General features: G+C 43.0%; 1 protein-coding gene across 11 annotated transcripts in view; it reads right to left on the bottom strand.

The window, feature by feature from the left end:
* Positions 1-26,737, bottom strand: part of USP40 (ubiquitin specific peptidase 40) — an 89,004-nt gene that overhangs the window by 20,155 nt on the left and 42,112 nt on the right. For 10 of the 11 annotated variants that reach the window (XR_008422482.1, XR_008422483.1, XM_053903522.1 and 7 more), the window contains 13 exons: positions 26,437-26,518; positions 24,776-24,947; positions 22,423-22,507; positions 21,245-21,315; positions 20,203-20,522; positions 18,790-18,913; positions 17,283-17,340; positions 11,074-11,127; positions 10,275-10,363; positions 8,842-8,928; positions 4,117-4,153; positions 2,491-2,555; positions 663-737 (listed from right to left, as the gene is read on the bottom strand). Coding sequence is in view for 9 of the 11 variants with exons in the window: in XM_053903522.1 (XP_053759497.1) it covers positions 663-737; positions 2,491-2,555; positions 4,117-4,153; positions 8,842-8,928; positions 10,275-10,363; positions 11,074-11,127; positions 17,283-17,340; positions 18,790-18,913; positions 20,203-20,522; positions 21,245-21,315; positions 22,423-22,507; positions 24,776-24,947; positions 26,437-26,518 (1,319 nt within the window). In the remaining 2 variants the exon portion in view is untranslated. Of the gene's footprint in view, positions 1-662; positions 738-2,490; positions 2,556-4,116; positions 4,154-8,841; positions 8,929-10,274; positions 10,364-11,073; positions 11,128-17,282; positions 17,341-18,789; positions 18,914-20,202; positions 20,523-21,244; positions 21,316-22,422; positions 22,508-24,775; positions 24,948-26,436; positions 26,519-26,737 lie in introns of those variants that run through there. The other variant, XM_053903543.1, reaches the window with a different exon arrangement.

The following is a 26,737-nucleotide window of genomic DNA, read 5'->3' as shown; positions in this document are numbered from 1 at the left end:
CAGTTGAGCATCTGACTTTGGCTCAGGTCATGATCTCACGGTTTGTGAGTTCAAGGCCCACCTGGGGCTCACTGCTGTCAGTGCAGAGCCCGCCTCAGATTCTCTGTCCTCCTCTCTCTGCCCCTCCGCTTGCACTAACATTAAAAAAAAAAAAGTGGTAACATGCAGTGTTTATTTAAGAGCTCTCAGATGTGGCTGATTAGGGATGTCAATGTGGTGCAGCTTTCTGGGAAAGCAACGTGGCAAGATACAGACAGTGTCTGGTCTGTAAAAGTTCATACCTTCTGACTTGCTGATTTTGACTCTGGAACAATTTTAAGGAGGATTTGTATTTAAGTATTAACAAATTTAAAACGGGAATATATATGAATTAAACCATGGTAAGGCATACACTGACTATGATGATTATTTTTGGATTTTGTAGTCAGGTTAAAAAATGAAATATGAGAAGTAGGAAATAACATCGTATACAAACTGGTTTTATAAGAGGGAAACCTATAAAGATGTAGAATCTGGCAGCTGTCTGATCAGAGAACTTACCCCAAATCTCATCATTCTCTTCGTGATGGGTCGCATTTCCCCACAATGAGAATATACCATCTTTGTAATCTGAAAGCAGTAACTGTGATTTATAAAATGTCAATTCAGAAGCGAAATCTTACCGGAAGAGGAAGTTTCCCTTCAATTAAAAGCAAGGTATCTCCAGAACATATCGTGAGTTCTTTCAGGGATGCGTCCTGGGGAAAGAAATTCCTTTATCAGTTCTGACAGCAACGAACAGAGATTAGGTTCTTTTCTTTGCACCAGATGCCTCTACTACCCATTCAAGAAAGAAAGAAACAGTAAGGCAGCTATGGGGGAAGACAGGAAATAAACGGAGGCTGTAAAACAGCACATCATTACGTATTAAATTATCGGGTATGAACCGTAGTATCATAAAAGATTAGGGGAGGAGGAAGTGGACAGAATGAGAAAGGATGAGAGCCTGAGCTACACAGGATGAAATTCTAGTTAAGCCTAAAGGATGGGTTTGATTTGGAAAAAGCTGGAGGAAACGAGAGAAGGGATTCTCCTGAGAAGAAAAGGGTTACGGTAGAGGTTATGTCAAGAATCCAAGAAGAGCTGAGAGATGGGCCGACTAGAGTGTCAGTTGGAGAGGGAACTGATCGGAGGGCGGGGGAGGGGGGGGGGGTCACAGGTGGAAGGGCTGTGAACTAGAAATAAAGGAGTTTTTAGGTGCTTTGAAAAAAGGCACTCAAGTTTTCTGAGAAGGGTGTTTAAAGACCAGTCTGGCTGCCACAGAACGACATACTGAAGTGGGGAACACCTGACTTGGGGAAGCCAGTTGGTGTAATTTAGGTAAGAGGCCAAAAAAGAAGAAAAAAACTTGGCCCAGGCAGCCAGTGGTGGGAAGAATCAGGAAGGAGTGGAGGAGCTGAAAGGTCTCCGAAGGCCAAGACCAAATACGAAGGAGGCAGGTAAGCAGGGGAGGCGCCACTGTGGGCTGACGACACCAGGCTGGGAAACAGCAGGTCTGGGAGGAGGAGCCAGTCATGAGGACACGGAGATGGCTTTTAGACGAACCGATACCGATGTGGGAATTAACAGAGAAGAAAATGCAGAGACCACATGACCAGATACGCTCTCTGACATCCGAACCGTGTGTCCCCAAGATTCTCTGAGGTCCACTTCTTACTCTGGGCAGTCAGATTCCTGGCCAAGACTCAGAGGGGACTCTCTGTGCAGACTCGCTCAGCCCTGCACAGCGAAGAGTATTCCAGTGGGAGGGCCCCAGTCCACCTGCTTGAGTCAACCTTCTGATGATGTTCAATGCCACCACCTGTCACTGAACAGACAGCACGCAGAGGCAGACTGCGGGAAGAGTGGCTGGTCACAAATGCCTAAGCTTTCTCACAGAGCTTCATCTTGGGGCTCCTTAGAGCCATGGTTTGATGCTACCTGAATCAGCAAGAAGATGGTTGACCAGATTCCAACTAGCCTGTGATAACACTGTTTCTAAGGCTACCGGAAGAGTCTGGATGGATCCTGAGATGCAGTTTTGATCAAAGCCTAAGTGACCGGCTGGGAAGATGAATTCTGCCATCGTTAACGTTCAGAGAAACGGAGATTAAAATATTCAGGTTTCCAAATTCAGAGTGTAGCTTCACATTCTTTCACCGGCTCACATGTTTTCTGTTCTCTGAAGTTCTCTGTCTCTCAATGGGGAACTATTATTTCTAGGGACATACTCTCTGAAGTCAAAAGAGGACTAACACAGCTGTTAGAAACATTCCCACGGGGCTGAGATTTTCCCTCTGTCTCAAAAGCCCACAGTAAAGAAGTAAAAGTAGACCCAAGTACAGATTTTTGTGTCCTAAAAAAAAGATTAAAGTTTTCTCTCCAATGTATTCATGAGGGGGGTAGCTGTCCTGCATGAAACACAAAATAAACAATCATTTTAAAGAACAAAATGTGTAGAAATAGTCTTACTTCTTCACATAAAGGCTCTCCCGCTTCATAGCACCAATCCATTTTCCGTAAATGCCATGTGTCTCCTGTGAAGGAATCAAAATCAGTATGAAAAAAAATGATGAGTATATTTTAAGAGTTTGTCAATGATGTCCCTTTTGGATAAATGAATATCAAATGAGATTTGGTCTAATAACTACTAACTTTTAAAGTAAATGATCTCTTCCAGCCATGATTGCTCTCTATCCCACTAAGATCTGCATACTTGTGAACAGAAATAACGCTTGCTGTGATCACACAATATTTACATTATACCTGTATTATTTACATGTCCACACCCATCACACACAAGTACACATATATGTACACGTATACCCAAGTACAGAATCTCTTCTAAAATCATTATGAAGTTGTTTTATTTCATGGTCTTGGTTGAAAGTATATGCTCGTATCTCTTAGCAACTGATAACATGCACAAACTGTTCCCATCCAGTTATCAGTTAATCTAACAAAAAAAGTGTTTTTGAAATAGCATTTTAATGAAGTTGTTGTAAACGAACACTTAAAAATGTAAAATATTCTTTAATTAGATTACTGGCTCTCGATATGCTTCCTATATTGAGATGAAATGGGAAATTCTTTGAGGAGGAGAGGGAAGCTGAATAGAGCAAGAGCTGGAAATCCTGGTCATGAAAAAACAAACAAACGCACCAGCCATGTCTTGTGAAGAGCGAGCCACGCCACCCACCCAGAGAAGCTGCAGCCAAAGGAGGAAACCTGGATCTCCTACTTCACCTGCACAGGCCACAGGTTTGAGTCCTTACAATACTGTTCTTTGCAGACCCTCTCCTGCCATTAGTTCTAGTTTTAAATACAGTAAGAATTACAGCAATATTTAACTTGATCTAAGTGTGTTTTAAAAACAACAAGCAGACACCACCAGGAAGCTGAAAGTGAACACCAATACTTCCAAGCATAACCCGGAAGGAAGAACTCAGGTTCTGTGGGCAGAGAGGCCCAGCTACTTGCCATGTGACTCTGAGTAAACCCTGCAGCCAGTCTCAGCCTCTGTCTGTCACCTGTGAGACGGGAACGGGCACTGTTCCCGCACAGGAGTGTAAGCTCCGAGGACAGGGCCCCTTGTGCAGGCCCGTCAGCTTCCCTCCCGGCTACCGGAACCACAGGTCACCCTCCGGTGAAGTCTGAGGACCACAAATGCTCTAAGAGCTGCGTGATGCCCCTGTGAGCTGGCTCGCGTGATTCCACCCAGGTACCTACTTCAAAGATTTATTTTCTTCATTTGTATTACATTCCCTAGTCTCTAGCACAAAAATCCTGGCATGAAGCACAATGCGCTGAAATTCTGAATCCATGACATTAAAAAGAAAAAAAAAACCCATCAGTGAACAGCCTGGGTAATTCTGGAGGGCATAAATCCTAAACTTCGTCTCTGTGCCAGTGTCTGCTAACCCACAGCCAGACTTCTTCGAGCTTGCAAATATGAACCAGGAGACTTCATTATGTACACACAGAGGTGTAAAGTGTAACAGACCTGGCCCAAAAATGTCTGAAAAGCTTTCATTAGGCTTGCAGATAATTTATTCTAAGGATATAGATAAGACTGCATCATCGTGGTCCGTAACTTACCTGGTAGGCCAGACTTCTCCAGCATGAGCTTTAAACACTGTTTAAAAAAAACACACACACACACAGACACACATAGAAAAAACATGTTCATTAGTTTTCTGTTTTTGAGTTACAGTACTGTGAGAGATACCCCTTTTGGACCCTGCGCCTATTTGTATTACATTTAATAATTCCCGAAGAGATCAGGATGTACATAGCCACGGAGAGGATTTAAGCAAGCTCTGCTTCCTAAGAGCTGGAGCAAACCCAGGAGGGAAAAACAAGTTCCTGGTGTTTGCATCTGAGACTTAGATGCACCCAGGTCTATAGTGTGACCTTCTTCTGCTTGTGAGGACCAACACCACGGTTTTGACTGGATAGGATTAGACTGATTTCACAGATACACATTGAACTGAATCTTACAAAGAGAGATTAGTCTTCATGTAGCACTCAAGAAATACCACTGGTCACCTATAAACTCACAGAGAAAGATCTGTGCAGGTGGCGACCCCACAGCACAACGCAATAAGCGAGATGTGATTAACATGAGTTTAAATAATAATAAAAAATAGAAACTCCCAACTTCCTGACGGAAAAAAAATTCTCAAATTAACTGAGAACAAAAGAGTAGATAAAACGTGATTTATACTACACCAGAGTGGAAGGAAGAATAAGGAATAAAAAAAAGAGCAAAGGATCAAAATATCCATTAACAGGGGAACATTTAAATAAGCTATCAGAGGTCTTAAAACAGCTAAAAGGATACAGGAGATTTATATGCACTGGTCTTAAAAGATCTTTAAAATATCTGAAGTGAAAATTCTAGTATAATACATGCAGCGTGATCCCATTTATGATATAAAAGAAACCATGCGAAGAAGACCAGCCCCTCTTCTGTACATACACACACACACACACCTCCCCATGTTGGTCCGTGCATGTCCAAAGTCTGGAAGGACACACATTCACGGGTGTGGTCAGATCACACCTTCCCAAGACAATGGTGACTTCTGAGGGACTAGCACAGGCTGGTGACCAAGGAGGATCTTTAGCACTGCCCAACCCGCCCCCAGGGAGTCCCCGAGTAGTTGTAGGACTAAAAATAACAAAGACTGTTTAGAAAAGGAGGACAATGAGAACACATCACATTAACACACAGGGAATGGGGCGAAGCTGCAAAGCAAACTGCGGTCTTCACAACAGGCATTATTTAAGAAACACAAACAGGGATGCCTGGGGGCTCGGAGTCTTGATTTCAGCTCAGGTCACGATCCCACGACCCTGCACCCTGAGCGTGCAGCTTGCCTGCTAGTCTCTCTCCCTCTCTCTCTGCCTCTCCCCAACCCACGTGTGCTGTGTGCACACTCAAAAAAAAAAAAAAAAAAAAAAACCAAACCCAAAACAAAACAAAAAACCACCAAACAAACAAAAATACAAACAGCTAGACATCTACCTTAGCTGTGTTCTAAGGAGGGGAATGGCCGATGTAAAGGCCGTGTTGGGGAAGAGCATGGAGGCCAATGTGGCTGAGCAGAGTGAACACTCAGGGCCTCTGGCCGTGGCTCTGAATGAGACAGGGAAGCACAGAAGGGCTTTGAATACAGTAAAGGGATCACTCAACTCCTCTGTAGAAACAGACCCTGGGAAATGCAAGGCTGGAAAGACAAAGATCCATCAGGAAGCGGTTGGAATAATCTAGATGAGAGCTGACCAAGGTGTGGCAGTGGAAGGAATGAGATGTAGCCAGATCCTAGATAAATTTTGATGGTAGAACCAAAAAGACTTCCTGAAGACCCGGATGTGAAATAAAGAAAAGAATCAAGGACGACTCCAAGGTGTTTTGGCGCAAACAAGTAGAAAAATGGAGTCGCTACCATCAACCGACAGAAGCTGGAAGGGTGAGTGAGGCCCGGAGACAGGTGAGAGGACAGGTGTACAGAGCAGGGGTGTGGTGATCTGGGATGACGATCAGACAAGCAGGCAGCAGCTGGATACCCAAGCATGGAGCTCTGGGGCGAGGTCCAGTCTAGGAACTGAGCGCTGGGGTGCTGATGAGGGGAAAAAAGAGCATAAAGCAAACTGTGAAGGGGTAGGCCTGTGAGGCGAAGGAAATTCTGACGAGTTGTGGTCTCTTGAGGCAAGTGACCAAAGTGTTTCAAGGAACAGAGTCACTGGGGCGCCTGGGGGGCTCAGTCAGTTAAGTGTCCGACTCTTGATTTCGGCTCAGGTCACGGTCTCAAGGTTTGTGAAATCGAGCCCCACACCGGGCTCTATGCTGAGCATAGAGCCTGCTTGGGAATCTCTCTCTGTCCTTCCCCTGCTCGTGCTCTCAGAATAAACAAACGTTAAAGAAAAAACAGGAACAGAGAGGCATCAATCATGTCAAACGCCATGGAGAGTAGGAAGATGACAAGTGAGAACCGCTCCCTGGGCACAGCAACACAGAGGGTAGGAGTCTGCCTGCAGCGGGTTCAAGAGAGCGGAAAGATACGCACATCACATCGCTACTTTGGAAAGTTCTGTGGTTTCTTTTCTTTGAAGTTAAAAAGAACCAAAAAGCTACATGGCAAATGAAAAACTGAGAGAATATTTACAGCAGGTAACAAAAGGTAACAAATAAAAAATGTTCTGCCACGGTCAATTTCAAACACGTGCAGGGGTGGTAAACACGAACCGCCTACACCCAGCCCCCGATCTCCATGCCTGCCCTGGCCCAGCTGGTGTGTCCATACTCCCCTCAGGTTCTTTGAAGCGAGAATATCAGCCATCGTATCATTTATTAATATTCTGTACTCATCTCTAAAAGATGAACATTCTTTAAAAAAAAACGTGAACCGAGAACAATTATGACATCTGAAAAACTTAGGAATTCCTTAATAACAAACACCCAGTTGGTGTTCACATTCCCCCGTTTTTTCCTTTTTTTTTAGTAATAAGCTCTATGCCCAACGTGGGGCAAGAGCTCATGACCCTGAGATCAGGAGTCGCGTGCTCCACCGACAGCCAGCAGAGGCGTCCCTACATTCCCTGAGTTTCTCTTAAACCGTGACTAAGTTTTAGTGGTTTGCCCTTGCTCCCCCTAAGTCTTCCGAGTCCCTTTTAACCTCATCCTGCCACCGATGTCATGAAGAGGGGTTTTCCACCTTGGGACTGTGCAGATGGTAGCCCTGTGGTGCGGGAACACATCCCTCTGTCCCCTTATTCCTTATACACTGCTCCTCAGACCTAAAAGCTCAGGTCCACTATTTTTTTCTGGTTGTTGTTGTTGTTGTTGTTGTTGTTTTTTCCCAGAAGAGCATGGGTATCAATTTGGAACTTCTATAATGTCTAGGTTGTTAGTGGTCTTTCAGGATCATTGTTTAGATCCATTAATTCTCTAGGAGTTAAAAAAAAAACTGTGACAGTCTAAAATTCTTTCTTCATTTTATTAGCTGAGATAGGTCTATAAAAAAACCTTCTCATTACCTATTTGGTTACCCTGCAGTATCGTCTCCAAAAGAAAAAGGGGAAGAATGCTCGATCCCTTTCCTTATGGCTCACTTGTGTCCACTCTGTGTAACCAATGCAGACGGTCTTTTTAGGATCATTCTCAACTCATGAATTTTATGTATGTGGTATGTGTACTCATCAGCTTTACGATCATTCCTACAAAAGCTCCAACGGTCTTATCTATGACTAGCAACAGCCTCTTCCAAGGTGGCCCTGGAACTTCTCTGCTGCTCCCAGCAGTCTTTGCTAGTTTACTGCTTCTGTGAGCACAAGACGTTCCAGGCTCACCAGACATGTTCCTGACCTAGATACAGAACCAATGGCTACTTCCAGAAGCCCTGATTCCTTCTAGTAGGAAATGGTATTTAGTAATCGCAATCTGGGCGCTGGGGCTCACTCCCGCCTGGCCAGTCACTGTGTCTAAGCTGTTCTAGGGGACTGAGCTAGAAAAAAAAATTTAAAAAACACCAAGATCATTCTGTCTCTTCTGATCCAAATTCAGGAGTGCGGGCTCTATGCAACTACACCAATGTTATGTGTGTTTCCATTTTCCAACACCGAAAGTCCTAGTTCTTAGTGACGCTAATATAATTCTTCGTTTGCTTTACCCTATACACGCACACATTCATGAAGTGTGCGTGCCATTATGTATGAATATAACCTAAAAACACCAGTAGGAAATATGCCAAAATGTTAACATTAGTGAGATAAAGGATAATGAGGTTTTAATTTTTTCTTTTAATCCATTTCTACATAGCCCAGATTTTTTATTTTTATTTTTTTAAATTTACATCCAAGTTAGTTAGCATATAGTGCAACAATGATTTTAGGAGTAGATTTCTTAATGCCCTTTACCCATTTAGACCATCCCCCCTCCCACACCCCCTCCAGTAACCCTCTGTTGGTTCTCCATATTTAAGAGTCTCTTATGTTTTGTCCTCCTCCCTGTTTTTATATTATTTTTGCTTCCCTTCCCTTATGTTCACCTGTTTTGTATCTCAAAGTCCTCCCAGATTTCTGTAATAAACAAGTATTATTGGTAATCAAAAAAGAAAAAAAATAATCATCTTATTTTAAAACTTTGGGTTGGCTCACCAATTTCCGAGTTCCCCAAATTACTCTTTTAATGAATGCACAGAATTCTTTAAAATATATTATGTGAATCCTAACCTCAAAACCCAAACACGGGTTCCCACAGCTCCCTAGACCAAATGCCCACAGACCTTTCCCCACGCCAAAAATAGTAAAATTACTTACATCTCTCGCAGACATTGTTTCTTCTATGATAATCTCCATCTCTGTACCAGGCTGAACATCACTCCCCACAGTGAAAAACAGGAACAGCTAAGATCAATGAATGCAATTTAATCTAAATTTTACAATTTTATACATGTATTATTTTCTTCCAGAAAAGACAAGCCAATGGCCCATGGAATTTTAATAAAAAACTCATACTGTATACAAATAAAGATGCAATTTAAACAATAATCTCAACCACCTAGAAACGTAAGATGCTTCACACCAATGTTTTTACTCCTGTAGGTACTATTATGTCAATGTTTGTCTGTCACAGGTATTATTTATTTCACTATGATCTTCACTTCTTTCTCAGTCACTCCTCAGAAGGATTTGCTACACACTGTAAGCATTAGCTGGGTTTTTTCTCTGTTATTTGGTTGTGATCTTGTTTTCTGTCCAGGGAATCTGATCTGTCAGTTCATTTCCTTTCAGACTCAATCTTACTTGTCACATTCCCCTGCCACAAGCTTGTCATGCACTCCGACGTGCTAAAGTTCAGGGGAGGAACGAATTAAAGAGGAGGGAGCTGGGCACTAATGAAGTGGCTCCAGGAACCACAGGGATCCTGACAGGAGTCTAGCTTCCCTGGATACAGTCTTAACAGTAAGGACACTGACTTTTGGATGGTAATAAAAGTTTATTAAAAAAGGTAGGGCTTCTCGCAAAGGTCGACCTAATATCTTACACAGAAAATGAATACTGATTAAAAAGAGAACTGCTATGAGACCATTAGACTCCTGCAGAGAGTAATTCGGGGCAAGATCAATACGCTGTTTTCATTCAATCTAAGAAGCCGTGGCGGTTACTCATTCCTTTCTGTACCTCTAAGAAAGAAACAGTGTCAGAAGCAATCACAGATGCTACAGATCTTAAGATGGATCCTAATCTCACGGATGTCAAAACGTGGGGGGAAAAGGGTGCATTTTAGATTCAAGTAGGTGGCCACTCAACTTTAGAGGCCCCCCTTAACACAAAATTTTCACAGGAAAAGAACTTTATGAATATACTCTGACAGCATATTCTTGATTTAAACACGAAGAACCATATGGATGTATGCCTAACATAAAAGGTACCATTTAAGAAAGAAACTTCTATGAAAAACAATTACTGCTGCAGTAGTTAAGGTAAGAATTATGAAATTAAGAACTTCTGGGAATGCCTGGGTGGCTCAGTCAGTTAAGTGTCCGACTTCGGCTCACGTCATGATCTCGTGGTTCTTGGGTTCGAGCCCCGCGTCGGGCCCTGTGCTGACAGTTTAGAGACTGGAGCCTGCTTCAGATTCTGTATCTGCCTCTCTGCCCCTCCCTTGCACACGCTCTCTCTCTCTCAAAAACAAATAAACTTTAAAAAAAGAAAAAGAAGTTCTGACTCTGGGAAGGCTGATTCTGTACCTGGGAGGGAGTTGGTGCTTTCCCAGGACACAGTCCCAATGAACTGCCCATCTTCAGTTCCGCTTCCTTCACGGTGTAGCTGTCTGGCACTACAAAGAATGTGGATAACATGATGAGTGTTATGAATTCCTACCTCTTTGGGCAAAATAACATACTGAAATCAGTATTTCTTTGAAAATCAACAGTGTCAAGAAAGAAAAAAAATGAGGTGCACTCCATGCAAAAAGATTACCTATATGATAGTTACGTTTGATTTTCAATTTCCACACTCTAGAGTTATCTGTACGACAATGCTAAGAAGTAAGAGGCAGCTATCTGTGAGCCACTGTTTACACGGATTAAAAGCGAGATATTCCCCACCGATTCATGAGTGATGGACCAGCCTCTTCCACATTTAAAGCTGCTGTAGTGACCGCCATTGATTATTTAAGTCGAATGACAAGATGCATTATAGAGGCGAGAGCAAAAACTGTTTCACAACTGCTCTCACGATAAAACGAGCAACACAAATAAAACACTTTGACAATAAAACTAGAAAGATAGGACTCGATCAAAACAACAGCCTAAAATGAGGATCAGCTTATCAGAAAGGCAGGCGTTTTCCTTTAGACGACAGAAGTGTCTGAATTTTTTTCTGTAACACGTGAAGATGGCACTGGGACCATAAAATGTCCTAAAAATTAGTTTCCAAAAGGTAAATTTAAGGATGTTAAGCACTGGAAGCCATTACCGGAAGTTAAGTGTTAAGAAGGACCGATGGCACGAGTGTGCGTAGGTTCTGAAGGCTCCCGCGATTTACCTGGACAGAGAAGCTTCCCGTTTCTACCAATAGGTCTCAAACAGCTGTTCTCAGCTAAAAATAAGAAGAAGCTGGTTAGTGCACCAAACCAAACTAAGGAGAGATGCTCTACTGTGTTAATTAGCAGAAAGCTACAATGAGCTACAAGACAAAACCCCCCAAGTACAGACAGCGTTCACTTCGCGGGAGCGAGCACCGAGGGAGTGCAGGTCAAGGTGAAACTGTGCAAAGCCAGCCTAGTAGCCATGAGGGCCACTGCAGACGTCCTGTGACCTTTCAGCACTGTTGTTAAAAAAAACATTTAAAGGGGTGCCTAGGTGGCTCGGTCGGTTAAGCGTCCGACTTCGGCTCAGGTCACGATCTCACTGTCCGTGAGTTCGAGCCCCGCGTCGGGCTCTGTGCTGACTGCTCAGAACCTGGAGCCTGTTTCAGATTCTGTGTCTCCCTCTCTCTCTGACCCTCCCCTGTTCATGCTCTATTTCTCCCTGTCTCAAAAATAAATAAAACGTTAAAAAAATTAAAAAAAAAAAACAAAAAACATTTAAATCTCTGTTGGTTATGAGTGTATAGTGAAATTAAAACAAATAGTAAAACTAATATTTAAAACACTAGAGACCCTGAGAATACTTTTTTTTTTTTTTTTTTTTGTAAAAAACATAGCAAGACGAGTTTACACAGGGCTCTCTTCTTGTCGGAGAGCTTACAATCCGGAGGGGGCATCTGGTCTATCCCCTGGCAAACGTTCATAATCTAAGTTGGGTCTGCTTCCAAAATTTCCTACGTTGTGCTCAACCTCATGAAGTCCTCCAGGAGCTCCTTTTTTTTTTTTTTTTTTTAAAGTTTTTTATCTATTGATTTTGAGAGAGAGAGCCTGGGTGAGGGAGGGGCAGAGAAAGAGGAGACGGTGAGAATCCCATGGCACTGGCAGTGCAGAGCCCGATGCGGGACTTGAACTCACAAACCGTGGGATCATGATGTGAACCAAAATCAAGAGTTGGCCGGTTAAACAACTGAGGTGCCCCTCCAGGAGCTCCTTTAACGTGAGGTTCTCTGCCAGCACCACGTCCTCTGGAATGTCGCCATCCTTTCTGTCACAACCACTTTCCTCACATTCATTCACGTCCTCTGGCTGCACATCTGGTCTCTAGAGCTGCACAGTGCCATCGTGCCCACGGTTAGCTACTGCTATCCCTCTGTGTACCTTCTTGGCTGCACCCTCATTTTGTGGAGCGATCGGTTAGCCATTACTGCAGAAAGCGCACAGGTCGCCACAGAAGGGGGGACAGATCGCACGCTGTGCTGCGGTGAGATAAATCCCTGATCATGAGGCACATCTGCTGTTTAAGCAGTGATCTGTGCAATGAAGGGCGAGTAGCAAAGTTTGTAGTTCATGCAATTACTCAGTTAATGTCCAGTGTAGCTGGCATTTGAACCATGTTGCCGGGTGGCTGATGTTATGTAATGAGCCACGGTAACTGACATTCGTGCCCACTGCCTACGTGTAAAATACATTAAGTGACTTTTATGCTTATTAAATGGATTAGGCCCCTACTTTTGTGGGGGTGAGGATTCCTGCTTTGTGGGGAGGAGCCCACCAGGTTTTGAGTCCAGACAGAATTCTTAAATAGCCAGATATGAGTAAGGGGCTGGGAGGATAAGAACAGCATGGGCCTTCCCAGCTCACACTCTTGCCAAACCACAGCAAATCTCTGAAATTCTGGAGTTCTCCATGTTACACGGTGGTAATATGAAGCTAGCAAACAATTCTAACACAAGTTTCTTGACAACTGAAACAGCTTACGGAGAGTTCTTCAACTTAAAAACATGCATTTTAAATACCACCTCCTTAAAATAGTCCCATTTGATTCCACGAGCCGCATCGCCTATGTGCCAGACCCACTCTAGAAGCGGACGGTGCGGCGGGAAGCGGAACAGCTATGGAGCCTGTGCTCAGAGGCTCGGCTGCTGGGGAAAGGGGTGCAGGTAGGGCCCCAGCGCTACAAGGGAGGTACGGGGTATTAGGACAAAACAGACAGCAGTGCAGACCGCGTGTTCTGGGACGACGGGAAGTAACGTTTCTGCTGGGGCAACTGAGTGAAGTGAGTGAAGAGGAGGGAAGGGGACAGAGCTGAGGGAGGAGACAGCCCTGAGAAGTTGGGTGAGGTGCGGCACAGCTGGCGCACTGGAAACCCAGAAAGCCAGCACGGGGAGTGTGTTGTGAATAAGCAGAGGAGGGGACCAGAAAGAAGTCGGAGGCCGCGGTCAGAGGAGGCCAGGTCTTGGAGGAGAGGGCGGAGAAGGAGGCTCCAGAGAGCTGGGCGCAGAGTGATACGATCGGATTCGCATCCATTTAAGAAGATCACTTGCTCAATGGAGAGCGGCTTGGAGGGGAGCAAGAGTGAAGGAAGGGAGGCCGGTTTCACGGAAGAGGGTGAAGTATTCATTTTAATAAACCAAATGCTTTCAATTTGAGGTGCAGGTTACAATAAAACACATCCAGTTTACGTGTACAAAGAGTGCGATTTAAACAGTGAGCAACCACCTGCAAACGGAGCTAGATTAGCCACTTCCCTCAAACCCCTCATGTTACCTTGCAGTCAACCTCCACCCCCAATCCGATTTTCCACCCCTGTAACTACAGCTTAGGTTTTCTTTTTTGAAAACTTCATGTAAATGGGAGCGTAAGAATACGAACTCTTCCGTGCCTAGTTTCTGCTCTGCACTCCGAGAGTCTACATGTTCCGCAGGTGGTGGTTGTCTGCGGCTCTTACTGATGAACGGCATCCCTCTAGAAGGCTACACTGTAGTGAGCTCACCCATTCACTGGCGCGTGGGCTTCTGGACTGTATCCCGCTTTCGTTACGAACACTGTATAGTGTTTGTAAGGGTAGGTTTGAGTTCTCTTGGGTAAGCACCTAGGACGGATAAGTGAACGTTCAAATTCATACTAAGCGGACTCTCTACCAAAGTGCTACCGCTTTTACACCCCCACCAGCACCAAGCGGGGGCTGCACAAGCCCCACATCTTCGCCAACACCGGGTTTGCCAGTGACCGTAACCATCCCGCTGGGTGTGCTGTGTTGTCACGGTTGCAGTCTGATGGCTGATGACACCGAGCATCCTTCCCCGGGCTTCCCGGTCATCCACAGAGAGACGTGCTTTTGTAAAGCGTCCTCCCAATGTGGGGTTGGGCTGTCTTCTGATTACGGTACAAGCACATTTTACGTGACCTGGATGCAAGTCTATTGTCAAATGTGTGTTACACAAATTGTTTTCCTCGCAGTTTGTGGCCTGTCTTTTCAAATGTCTTTTAAATACAGAGGTTTTAAATTTTAATATTGCCAATTTGTTAGTTTTTTTCTTTTATGGTTTGTGCCTGTTGAGTCCTGATTTAAAAAAATCTTTTCCTTATGATAAAGTAACAAAGATTTTCTCATAAGTTCTCTCCTAGAAATTGTATATAAATGGTTTCAACATTTATGTCTATGATCCACTTAGAATTAGTATTTTACATGATATAAGGCAAAGCTAGAGTATCCAGCACCTTACCTTGAAAATATACTCGTTTTCCCCAGGGAAACACTTTTGCTCTTTTGTTAAAAGTCAACGGATTAGGGGTGCCTGGGTGGCTCAGTCAGTTAAGCATGCAACTTTGGCTCAGGTCATGATCTCGTGGTTCCTGAGTTCAAGACCCACGTCAGGCTCTGTGCTGACAGCTCGGGGCCTGGAGCCTGCTTCCGATTCTGTGTCTCCCTCTCTCTCTGCCCTCCCCCCTCATGCTCTCTCTCTTGCTCTCAAAAATAAATAAACATTAAAAAAAAAAGTTAACGGACTATACATATTTGTACCTATTTCTGGATTCTCAATGTGGTCCCAATATAAATATTTTAAGTTCAAAACCACATACAGTCTCTATTCCACATTCTTCTTAAAAGAGTCCTTTAAAAGTATGAAAATTATTCTCGGCTCACTGACTGCAAAGAAACAGGTTACAGGCTTAGGCAGCTTGCTGCCCTATGTTTACTCCTATGCCAGCACCCACTGTCTTGATGCCTACAGCTTTGGACTGAATCTTGAAATCAGACAGGGTAACTCTTCCAACTCTGTTCCCCACCCCCACCTCCAAACTGTCAGGATACTCTAGGTTCTTTGCACTTCCATGTAAATTGAATCAGCCTGTCAGTTTCTACACACACACATACACAAGCAAAACTCAATAGCATTTTGAGTGAGGAGGATGCATTCAATCTACAAATCGATTTTGGGAGAATTCACCTCTTAACAATGTCGTCTTTTCTGACCCAAGAACACGATACAGTGCTCCGCTTATTTAGGTGTTCTTTGACTTTTCACAACAAAATTTTTTTGTCGTAAGTATATATATACGTCTCGCACATATTTCGTTAAATTTATCCCCAAGTTTTTCAGGATATCTCATGCTATTGTAAATGTTTTCTTAATCTCATTTTCCATTTTTTTTGTTGCTAGTAAACAAACAACAGACTTTTGTGTATTAATCCTGACTTCTTGCTAAGCTTGCTAATTTTAGTACCTTTTTAGTAGAATCCTTTAGATAGACAGTAGGCACATCAAAAGTGCTCACAACTGCTGCATTAGGAAAATCAATTAAACACAATGATAGCAATTCATATCCACTAGAATGACTATAATCAAAAAGATACTTACAAACACTGGCAAGGATATGGACAAACAGCAATGCTGATACATTGCTAGTGGGGATGTAAATGATTCAGCCACTTTGGAAAGTAGTATGGCAGTTTCTTATAAAGTTAAACATACATTTGCCATATGACCCAGCAGTTATAATCCTATATATCTACCCAAGAGAACTGAAAACATGTCCACACAAAGACTTGGATGGAAATGTGTACAGTAGCATTATTCATAAAACCCTAAAACTAGAAACAATGCAAATGTATATCAACTGGTAGATGAATAAGCAAAACGTGATCCATCTGTACCACTGAGTATTTAGTCAGCAATGAAAAGGAACACACTTCTGGTACATGCTCAATCATGGATAAACCTCAAAATGGTATGCTAAGTGAAAGAAGTCAGACACAAGGGACTACAAACCACATGTCTCTGTAAGTCTACAGAGACAGGAAGTAGACGAATGGCTGTCGGGGTTTGGAAGGCAAAAGGTGCATGAGGGATCTTTTTTTTTTTTTTTTTAAGTTTATTTATTTATTTTGAGATTGAAAGAGAGAGAAAGAGAGCGAGCGAGAGAGAGAGCAAGAGCAGGGTAGGGGCAGAGAGAGGCAGGGAGAGAGAATCCCAAGCAGGCTCCACGCCATCAGCACAGAGCCCAGTGCAGTACTCGAACCCACGAACTGTGAGATTATGACCTGAGCCGAAATCAAGAGTCGGGTGGTTAACCAACTGAGCCACCCAGGCACCCGGCATAAGGGATCTTTTTGGAGCAATGAAATGTCTGGAAACTGGACTGTGCTGATGGCTGTACAACTCCATACATTTACTAATCATCGCTGACACTTAAAATGCATATTTCATAGGATGTAAATTATACCTCGATAAAGCTGTTAAAGAAAACCTAATGCTGAGTGAAGAGTGGGTTTCAGAATGTTATATTCAGTATGACAGAATTAATTTAAATGTGAAAATACACACATACATCTCTATGTGGAAGCATAATATAGAAGTACAATACGAACACACACACTAGACACACACCCAAATCAGATACACTGGTTGCATCTGGGGAGGGAGAGGGACTAGGTCTGAGGAGCAGGACACAGAATTTTAACTGTATTTGCAATGTTTCAAACAACAATAAACACATGACAAAATGTTAACAATTGTCCATTTTGTGTGGTAGGTGCATGAATTTTCCCTGTTACTTATTTGAGACAGAGACAGAGACAGAGACAGAGAGAGAGAGAGAGAGAGAGAGAAAGAGAACACGAACACACATGCACGAGCTGGGGGAAGGGGCCAAGAGAGAGAATCTTAGGCAGGCTCTATGCTCAGCGCGGAGCCCAACGCAGGGCTTGATCCCACGACCCTGGGATCGCGACCTGACCCAAAATCAAGAGTCGGACGGTCAACTGACTGGGGCCACCCAGGCACTCCTGAATTACTTTTTGTATTCCCACAGTTTTTTCAACCAAAAATCAAAACAAAACTAAATTAAACCCCAAAACCCGAAAGCAAACGTAAATGATTACCTAGTTCCTTCATTAATTTTAATTCCTTTATGGCTTTAATTCGAATCTCATACACCACCTAAAATAGAGAAATGAACTAGTGACTCTGCGGGAGAACAACGGGAGGGGACAGCATGAGGTCATCAGTGCGCACGTCAACAGGTTAGCTGCCTTACCAGTTACTGGGCAGGGTTTCGGCCTACTTGAAAAAAGATTTTTTTTTTCTATCCCTGAAATTCATTTTCTATCTTCTACCAAGTTAAAAATAAAAACTCAGATCTTAATAGTTAAGATTTTACCAAACTGATGTTAACTGGGGCAGAAAGAAGACACTTATGGAAAAACTTAAAGCAATTCTAGCTACAAAGGCAAAAAGCTGAAAACCCACTAACCTTTTTAATGAGAGCAAACAAAAGAAAACAAAGTTAATGGTATTTGTTTATGTTAAGAATGACGAACTCAGGGCCAATGAGCATAGAAAATATAAAAATGTACAGTGCTAATCCAAGGGCACTATTTAAATCTGTTTAAATAATTTTATCTATATATTTTTTTTTTTTTTTTTCCTTTTTGGTTTAGGCTAATTGCCTCTAGGGCATAAAACTGGAAATTCAGCGGTAAAGTGATGTCAGCGATCACGGACAGGATCCTCCCAGCAGCGCCCCAGAAGGTGCCAAGAAGGGACAAGGACTGAATAACCAGGACTTCCCAAAGTCCTCACTTAGGGTCAGGATGGCAGGTCTCTCGAGCTTCAGGGCACCAGCCTTATCCTGTCCCCTCTACTGTACCAACAAATATTAATGCACCGTAAGAAATTAGAGTATTTAAAGAAAACATTCTAACAGGTTTCTTTTGATGTTATAGATAAAAAACCTCAATGAACTGAGAATATGTGAATATAAAAAAAGAGGTTTCCTGGAATGATGTTTAAGGAAATGAGGGTCACGGTCTTCAAGTGGAAAAGTGAAGAATTGCTTTGAAGAGCAGCTGGCTTTATACGGAGCACGGAGTATAATGCAGAGCAAATGAAGATCAACAACAACAACACAACACAAAAGTGAAACATACATGCCTGGTTTAAAAAAGAGAGAAAAGGTCATAGGAAAACAACATTTTATATTTATCGAAGCCGGCAGATTCCATGAACGAATTAAATAGGCAAATCCTATATTCTAACTCCAGCCTCTAGAGGGAAAAAACGGCCCATATTTTCTTGAAATAAATATGCCACTGACACAGGTAAACGAGCAGTAATCAAATGTTAGTAATAAAATGTTGACTTCCTCCCCCCTCCCTTTTTTTTATTAAAGTAGGCTCAACGCCCAACATGGGAGTTTGAACCCATGACCCTGAGATCGTGAGTCGCATGCTCTACTGACTGAGCCAACTGGGTGCCCCCAAAAGTTGATTTCTTTAGATCTAGAAGCCCACTGAGACAACTGTCCTGAAGATTTCGGGTACTGCTTTCCATGTCAAATTCTGTCCAACTAGAAAACCGTCCTCCAAACTTGAAGTGTAACCTACTCACTGTGTTCACAGTGGCTGATATTTTAACTTGCTTCTCCTCAGACTCCACCTCGCATAAGTTTTGAACTTGGAGCCAGCTGGTCTCAGTCGCACCAGTGAACCATTTCCCTTGTCTGAGCAGCAAACTGTAGGGAAAAAGACATTTAAAAAAAATGGGTTTTTACACAGCACTTCTACAGATCAGAAAGGATCGGAAAATTAACACTTTCCCTTATGCACTATTTCCAAAATTCCGCAGGCATCTCTGACGTGACTGACTGCAGGTAACCAGGGCGTACGGAGGTGGCTTTAAGAAAGCAGACTATGCTTCTAGGGCAGCGTTAGGCAGTAGGTCTACAGGGTCTGTATTCAGGACTCCAACTATTCTTTGGCTCATACAAATAACCTGGTGCCACGTTTTTCGTCTTGTGTGTTGCCACCGTTTTCAAAGAGAAGTGTCAGAGCGCTTAGACCTGCACCTGGAACCACCAGGGAAGCCGGCCCAGGGCACGGAGGCTCGGTCTTCGCTTCTCCGTTCCCCAAGTCCTAACACACATATGTTATTTTTCATAAAGGAACGTATAATAAACTTTTAAGTTAAATCAACAAAGTGTGGAAATAAATGCCTGGAAAACACTCGTCCCAAAGAGTGGTAGTGATAGATGTAATACAAAATAAAAGCAGTTCCGAGCGCCCTGTGTCACGGCCACCATTACTGATAATACGGAGCCTGTAATGTAAGCATATTCGCGGCACTGGTCAAGGAGCGAACTCATTTGTTGCTGGCAACCTCAAGTCCTCAGTAGACGGAAAGCTGGTGGGTGACGGTGCAGGACGCACTGACCACAGAAAAGCACCACAACCGACGTGGGTGACAAACGGAGAGACGCGGCACTTTGGAGCATCCGTGTGACTCATGGGGACCGAAGTTATAATTCCCCACATTAAGTGCCATATCTGGGCAGATGGGAAGGTCTCAGGAGTCAGAAAAAGGATTATGATGAAAACTGGAGTTGCCTTCTGGGAAACTTGTGACAAAATGGACAAATTTAGCTGTATCTTAATATCCTCCTCATGAAAAAATTCAGGAACTTTGTGAGAATGTGCCTTCGGTTTTGTAGTGAGTGCTAATCAGAACTGATTTGCGAAGATTCTGCTTTATAAAAAACTAGACTATATCTCATCTACACCTATATTATCGACCATACTTACTGGAAAAATTTAAAAAGAAAAAACCCATTTCAGTATCATCTTTCCTCCAAGCTGCCTAACCCAGAACACTCCTGTATACGGTGCACAGAACACGATGTTTAGAAACAAAAGGAAAATACTGAACTCTTACCATTATTAAAATAAAGCTTTAGAGTTCTAAGAGATAGAAAAACTATAATTAAAATTCCTTAAAAAGGAATTCTCTTATGTTTCAGCAAGCTACCTCTTATCATCTTTAGACTCCTGAACGAGAACCGAGCTCCCGTTCCCGAGGCCCTGTTCTCTGAACGTCTTCTTCAGATCTTCCTCAGGAATGGCGACCCAGTTCTCTTCCCCGACAGAGTCGGTGGTGCTGACGAAGAGGACGGCTACGGGCATTGCCAAGGCTGTGAGCACAGCCCGCACTTCTGCATTGGATGGGAACACATGTGGGGCCTCTACCAACTGCTGACACTTTTCCCCCTGGCTGCTTGCTGCGAGATGAAGAACATTTATGAGCACAGGCTCACAGTCGCTACCGGTTGGAATGTGGATGCCACCAACCTACGATGATACCAAGACAAGTGTTAGTATAGTTTCTATCTGCCACGATCCAGTCAACAGAACAACACAGTAAAAGACTACTCTTGAAGAATTCTCATTCTTTTTCTTTTCAAGTGAAATACAGTTTTCACAAATGTCTTGTATATATCAGAAGAACAACTCTAGATTTTTCCACTGAAACTTTCTCTTAGCCATTTTTTACTTTCTAGGAGACAAATCTGGAGTGGAGACAGAGACGGACAAGTCCCCAGTAGTGGTAATAAAGCCTTGGGGAAAAAACAACAACAGAAAAAGAGCCTTGGAAATACAGGAGATGAACCAAGGGCAGTCCACCGAGTGGGTGAGAGGCTCCTTGCCCCTTTCCTGACTTAGAAAACTCACTCTGCTCTTGTAGGTAACTCCTAGAACTCAGTGTAAGTATTTGCCCCCGTCTGAACTCCCTCAGGGAATATGCACAGATCCCTACTTAAGCACCCGGATCAATACAATTATTTACACAGAACGCATGAAGGACTATTTACTTTTGAATGGAACATCTGGCTCGATGGAGGCACTCAATAAACGTCTCTTTAGCATATAACTAACACTGATTATACCTACAATTTATCAGACATTTCAGACTTTTTCTAAAATCTAGCTGCCTTCACATATGCTGAATAAAGTTTTATTCAACAACTGAAAAAAACAGAACCATCACAAATATTTCTTTAATGTGTTTTTACCTCCACCCCATTCCATACAAAGATGTCTTCCCCATCCTCAATTTCCATTTCACACAGTGTCAGGTTATCTCCTAGGAAGAAGAGGCCATCAGTGAGACCATCTGTCATGATCACCAAAGACAACCGAACAAAAACAAAAACCTGAGACACTTAAATATTTGTTTGAAAAAGCATTCTCATAAAGGAAAATTAAGGAAAAGGCAGTCATAATATTATACTGGTATTATTTACTATTACTTTTATCTTAAATTTTTTTAAACATTTATTCATTTTTGGGACATAGACACATAGCACGAGCAGGGGAGGGGCAGAGAGAGGGAGACACAGAATCCAAAGCAGGCTCCAGGCTCTGAGCTGACTGTCAGCACAGAGCCCGACGTGGGGCTTGAACTCACAGACACTGAGATCATGACCCAAGCTGAAGTCAGACACTTAACTGACTGAGCCACCCAGGTGTCCCGATGTTACGTTTATCTGTATTCTTCTCATCATACTCTTACGGTTGTTTTTTTTTTTTCCATTTTATGTAAGCATTTCTGCACTGTTGTTATGTAAGCCTCCCGAGCACGAGAGCAGGGGAAGCACTGACCGTAATGAACACCGTACAGGAGTGAGCTTAAGCATCACATGGCCCGGGACCCAGCACTAATTAGCTATCTGTCCTGTGTGCCTCGTCCCCAAGCGTCAGTTTTCTTGTTTAGGAAATGGAGATAAAAGAATTTTGTGAAAATCAAAGGATACAATTTACAGAAAACTTATCTCAGTGTTTAGCACAGTGAAGTCCAAAATAAATGTCACTGCAGCTACTATTACTATTGTTTTGTTGTTATTCACAGGTAGCAAATACTTTTAAGTTCTCAAAGTATTTTTGTCTGCTTTGCTACAAAATCTGTGGTAATACAAAAAAAAAAAAAAAATCCAAAGCCTCTCAAAAACTTGTTTTGGTGGAGAGGTGCCCTTAATTTGAAAAAAAAATATAAACCACGTCTATGCTAGCAGAATTCACATAGAACATAAATCAGATAAATTAGTTCTTTGAAAACCGACAATGTGATGATAGCCTAGTTAAGGAAGTAGCACGTAGGGGGAGAGACCGGCTAAGAGAAGACAATCACAGAGGAGATGATCAAAATATAAATATATGCGATGAGTTGTTGTATTTCAGTTGTTTATCTTACCATCCAGCATCTGATAAACGTGAAGTCCTGCAGGAACAAGCTTTGCCACACTAAGCACCAGATCTCCTTCCCAAAATTCTAACAGCTACAGAATATTAGTGGAAGAAAACAGAATGATGGGAAGTAACATTAATTTCACATTTCCAGGTGGAAGAATCACACTGTGCAATTTTACATGTGTTTAGATGAAACGGGGAGCTAGCGAATGAATACACCCATCCCACCCAGCACCAAAGATGTGGCAAGAAGGCATCACTCGTTGCTAAATAAGCCAAATCCAAAGATGGCTAATCTCAGCCATTAGCGACCGGAGAATGCTGCATACGCAGTGAATGTGATGACCACCCCAACGACTGTACTTAATTCACGGGGAAGGCCACTTCCTCGGGAAGGCACACTGACAGCATGCCAGCCCAAAAATCTTTGTCCAAAGAGCAAGAATCATTCGTTTCACTAGCACTGTGCAGGGAAAAGCACACACCAACATTTTTGTTAACTTGAAAGGAATGTTTCCCACTATAAGTTCAAAAAGTAGCATTGCCAGTTTACAGAATAGTATCACCATGGATTTTTTTTTTTTTTTTAAGTTTCTAGATCTAAGACTCTGGGGACTGGTCATCTCACCAGGATAACATCGCCTGTAAGGGTCAGTCCTACTTCATTCCTCTCCACAATACCACAAGGTAGCTCCCTTAAAAAGAAATCTCCTCTTTACAGGTGATTAGTTAACTGAGTCAACCCTGCAGCTTCTTGCCAATGTCTTACCTCCAGAATAACAGAGATGTGCACTTAAAACACCAGAAAGCAGACTGCAGCAAATTTGAAACTTACGAAGGTGAAGAGGTCTTTTCGATCTGAAAGGTCCCCCTAGACGGGGTCCCCTTCCCAAACCTACCTGTAACAACACTGCCTGGACTGGCTCAGGAGTGAACTTTTAATGCAAAAATTCAGAAACACTAGGAAATTTCAGAAATCCTGATACGAATCCAACATTTAAATATCATTCAAATCCACTAAAGTTAAAAAAGACATTGGCCTGCTTTTCTTTGTACAAGAGGAAAATCAAGAGAAAGTGAATAATTTTGGGAACTGATAAGTGTTTTTTTTATTTTATTTATTTTGAGAGAGAGTGAGAGTGGGAGCGTGAGTGGGGGAGGGGCAGAGAGCGAGGGAGAGAGATCCCAAGCAGGCTCCACGCTGCCACAGAGCCCCATGAGATCATGATCTGAGCTGAAGAGTCAGATGCTTATAGACTGAGCCACCAAGGTGCCCTGGGAATTGATACATTTTTTCAGAAAATTCATTTATTCCTGCAAGAAATTAATGCCTACATTTTCTATTTCCCTTTTCCTTGAGTATGAGTAGGAAGTAGCACAAGGTGAAAAGGTGTGATTAAAAGGAAGGAAAGAGTAAGGAGACCAGGGCCTAGTTCTACCACAACCAGAAGCCCGACCGTACACAAGCCATTAGATGTCCCCAAACCACAATTTTTGCACCTGTAATATGGAGTTAGTTTACCCTGGGTTGCCGTGAGATTAAGAACCAGAGGACATGATCTACATGAAGGCACTGGAAGTAAAGTAAGCAGCACTGTTCTCAGTAAAGCACACCTGGACCGGTTACTCAGAGGAAATGACGGACGACAAGGCTCGTTTGTACTGCACACCAGGAGCGATTTTCCTTCACTGAAAAGCTTTAGTAATAATGCTATTCTCAGGGCGCCTGGGTGGCTCGGTTTGTCAAGCATCCGACTCTTGATTTCGGCTCAGTTCGTGATCTCACGGTTTATGGGTTTGAGCCCATCGGGCTCTGTGCTGACAAGTGTGGAGCCTGCTTGGGATTCTCTCTCCCCACTTCTCTCTGCCCCTCCCCTGCTTGCGCACTGTCTGGCTTTCTCTTTTTCCTTAATTTTTTTTTCTCTTAAAAAAAATTTAAAACAACAAAACGCTCCGCTCTACTTAGGGAAGGGAGAAGTGTTAGATGCTTTTGTTCGCTTAGCTCTTGGTTTTGGGCAACATGCTCATCTTTATTTTTTTCTCCTCTTTTAACAAATAATTTTCCAAAAAAGGGACAGTCTTATACTCTTTCTCCCCAGATAAAATATACCAGGCTTGATTCTCCCCCTGAAAACCTGCTGGCAGGACAGTGTGGGTCTCGGCATGCAGAAAAGCCTCTCTGAAAGATGTACACAGAGAGAACATCTGGGGCAACCCTCATGAAGTGGCAGCTGTAGGATTTTAAGTGGCTTTGCAAAAGAAATAGTTGTCTCCCAAACAGGGTTTTTGAAAAGGAGAGTCCAGCTTGAGACGGACCTTAATGTCTAAATTAGTAAGAGGAAGCAGGGCTAAATTACCTGCAGTATTGACTGTCGAAGATCTCCTAAAGTTTTTCTTTTATCAAAGGTGAAATCCCACGTGCTTTCTGCTTGAGAGACTGTCGGGTGCAGAGCCCCATTGAAGAAATGATAATGAGGGCCCAGGTGCAGATGCAATTCAAAACTATTGTTTGCAGAATCACATTCTGCCCTTTAAAGAGGCATAAAAAATACACAAATGCTAAGTTTTTGTAACACTGTTTCATCCCCAAACAAAAATACTTGATTTACAATATAAATAAGTTCTTTATTCTACCTAATTATCACTAATGTCCTTTTCCTCCATGCTCCAAAAGTAACTCATTTTAGTCTCTCAATGAATAGCAAGTTTTCAGCTCTGCCACCGTGAATTCCAAGGAAAACGAATTTTAAGACACACTGTGCAATATTATTCTGAAAAAGTATCCACGCTCAGAATCTTCCAACCCTGAGACTACAGTTACAAATATGCTAGAAACCTCTTCCTGAGTGCGTTAAGTGCCAGATTTTTAAACTTCTGTCTCACCCTTACTTTCACTAGACCCCGTAGACTCTTCCGTAAAATATTCAGAGTGGATCTCAAGATCCTCCAGAGTCTACTCTCCCCAGGTCGAAGGTCCTCAGCTGCAGCCTGGTGCTGGCTGCTTTTCTCTGAATCCGCTCGGCTCCCCTAAGGCCAGTGCTGGCTACTCCACTCCTGGCAATCTGGCCAAGGGAGAGCTGGGTGAGGCCACTGCTCAGGTTCTCCAGACACAATTCTACTAATGTGGTCAAAGACAGCACTAACTTTTCTGATGGTCACATAAAAAAGCTTAGTGCTGGCTGGCTAAACCCGTTACGTTGTTGCTGCTGTTGCTCTGAACACCCACTGCTAATGTGCACCCCTTCATGCAGGTTATCTTTCCTGTTCAAGATGTTTTACTCTAGGTTGTATATTTTTAGTGTCTTGATTTCCTTTGACAGCGGTTTGCCATTCAATCCATTTGCCACTTTTCTCCCCCCAGCTTCAAGTCAATGATAAAAATGCTGAACACATCCCTGCTACATAATGAGCCAGCCACGTGGAGGCCACGAGAACATCCACTTCCCTAACCCAATACCCCACTGACCCTGTCAGAGAGCAACTAAAGATCCAGTTTTTCAGGGTCCAAGCTGACACCTCAAAAGAGAACAGGAAATCATCAAGTTCTCACAAACCGTGCTTGGGATAACCCGTTACGGGTTTTTGCCAGAGAGTTTGAAGAATCCACATTCCTTCCTTTTACCCACCTTCGGTCTTCTGTCACTACGTGTCACTTCTCCACAACTAAAATAAGGAGGGGTGATTTTCACAGCGGGCTCTTTGTACCTAGAGCACCACCTGACAGGCCAGGATACAATTCATTTAGCGTCCTGTGTGTTTACCAAGTTCTCCAGTGTTCCCAGGCTTCATCCCTACTCAGCAACGGCCATTCGTGTGACATGATTGCATTCGCTGTCACAGAGAAGGATCATTTCAAAGTAGAAGATACTCTCACTATAAAAATTCAGCAGCTACACAGACACTGGCATTAATTGACTTTTTTTTTCTTTTTAATTTTTCTGATTGAATACTTAAGACCTAAATTAGATCCTCATTCTCCAGAAAAACCATTTGAACTCTAAAAGTAGGTCAAACTCACCTTTTTCTTTGCAGTTCAATGTTGGCCGCGTCCATTTCATTCAGCAAATGACCTGGAACCCCGTACCTTGGATTGGCTCGAGCTGTGGAAAAAACGTCATTAACTTGGGCTGACTACACGAACTCTGGTTGCTGGACACCTGGTAGCAGAGAAAAGGAGAAAGTGCTGGAAGCTAGGAAAGCTTGCACTAACTATCTCTGTGAACACGAACTTCTCATGGATCTAAGCTCTCCCATCTGAAAACCGAAAACATTACGACCAATGAAAGATACATGGCTCTTTAAGCCAAGCTAGTAGAAGG

This window comes from Panthera pardus, unplaced genomic scaffold (genome assembly GCF_024362965.1).
Source record: "Panthera pardus isolate Hobbes unplaced genomic scaffold, ASM2436296v1 HiC_scaffold_10, whole genome shotgun sequence".
In the NCBI taxonomy this organism is placed as follows: Eukaryota; Metazoa; Chordata; class Mammalia; order Carnivora; family Felidae; genus Panthera; species Panthera pardus.
This window is presented reverse-complemented; position numbering and strand designations above follow the sequence as displayed.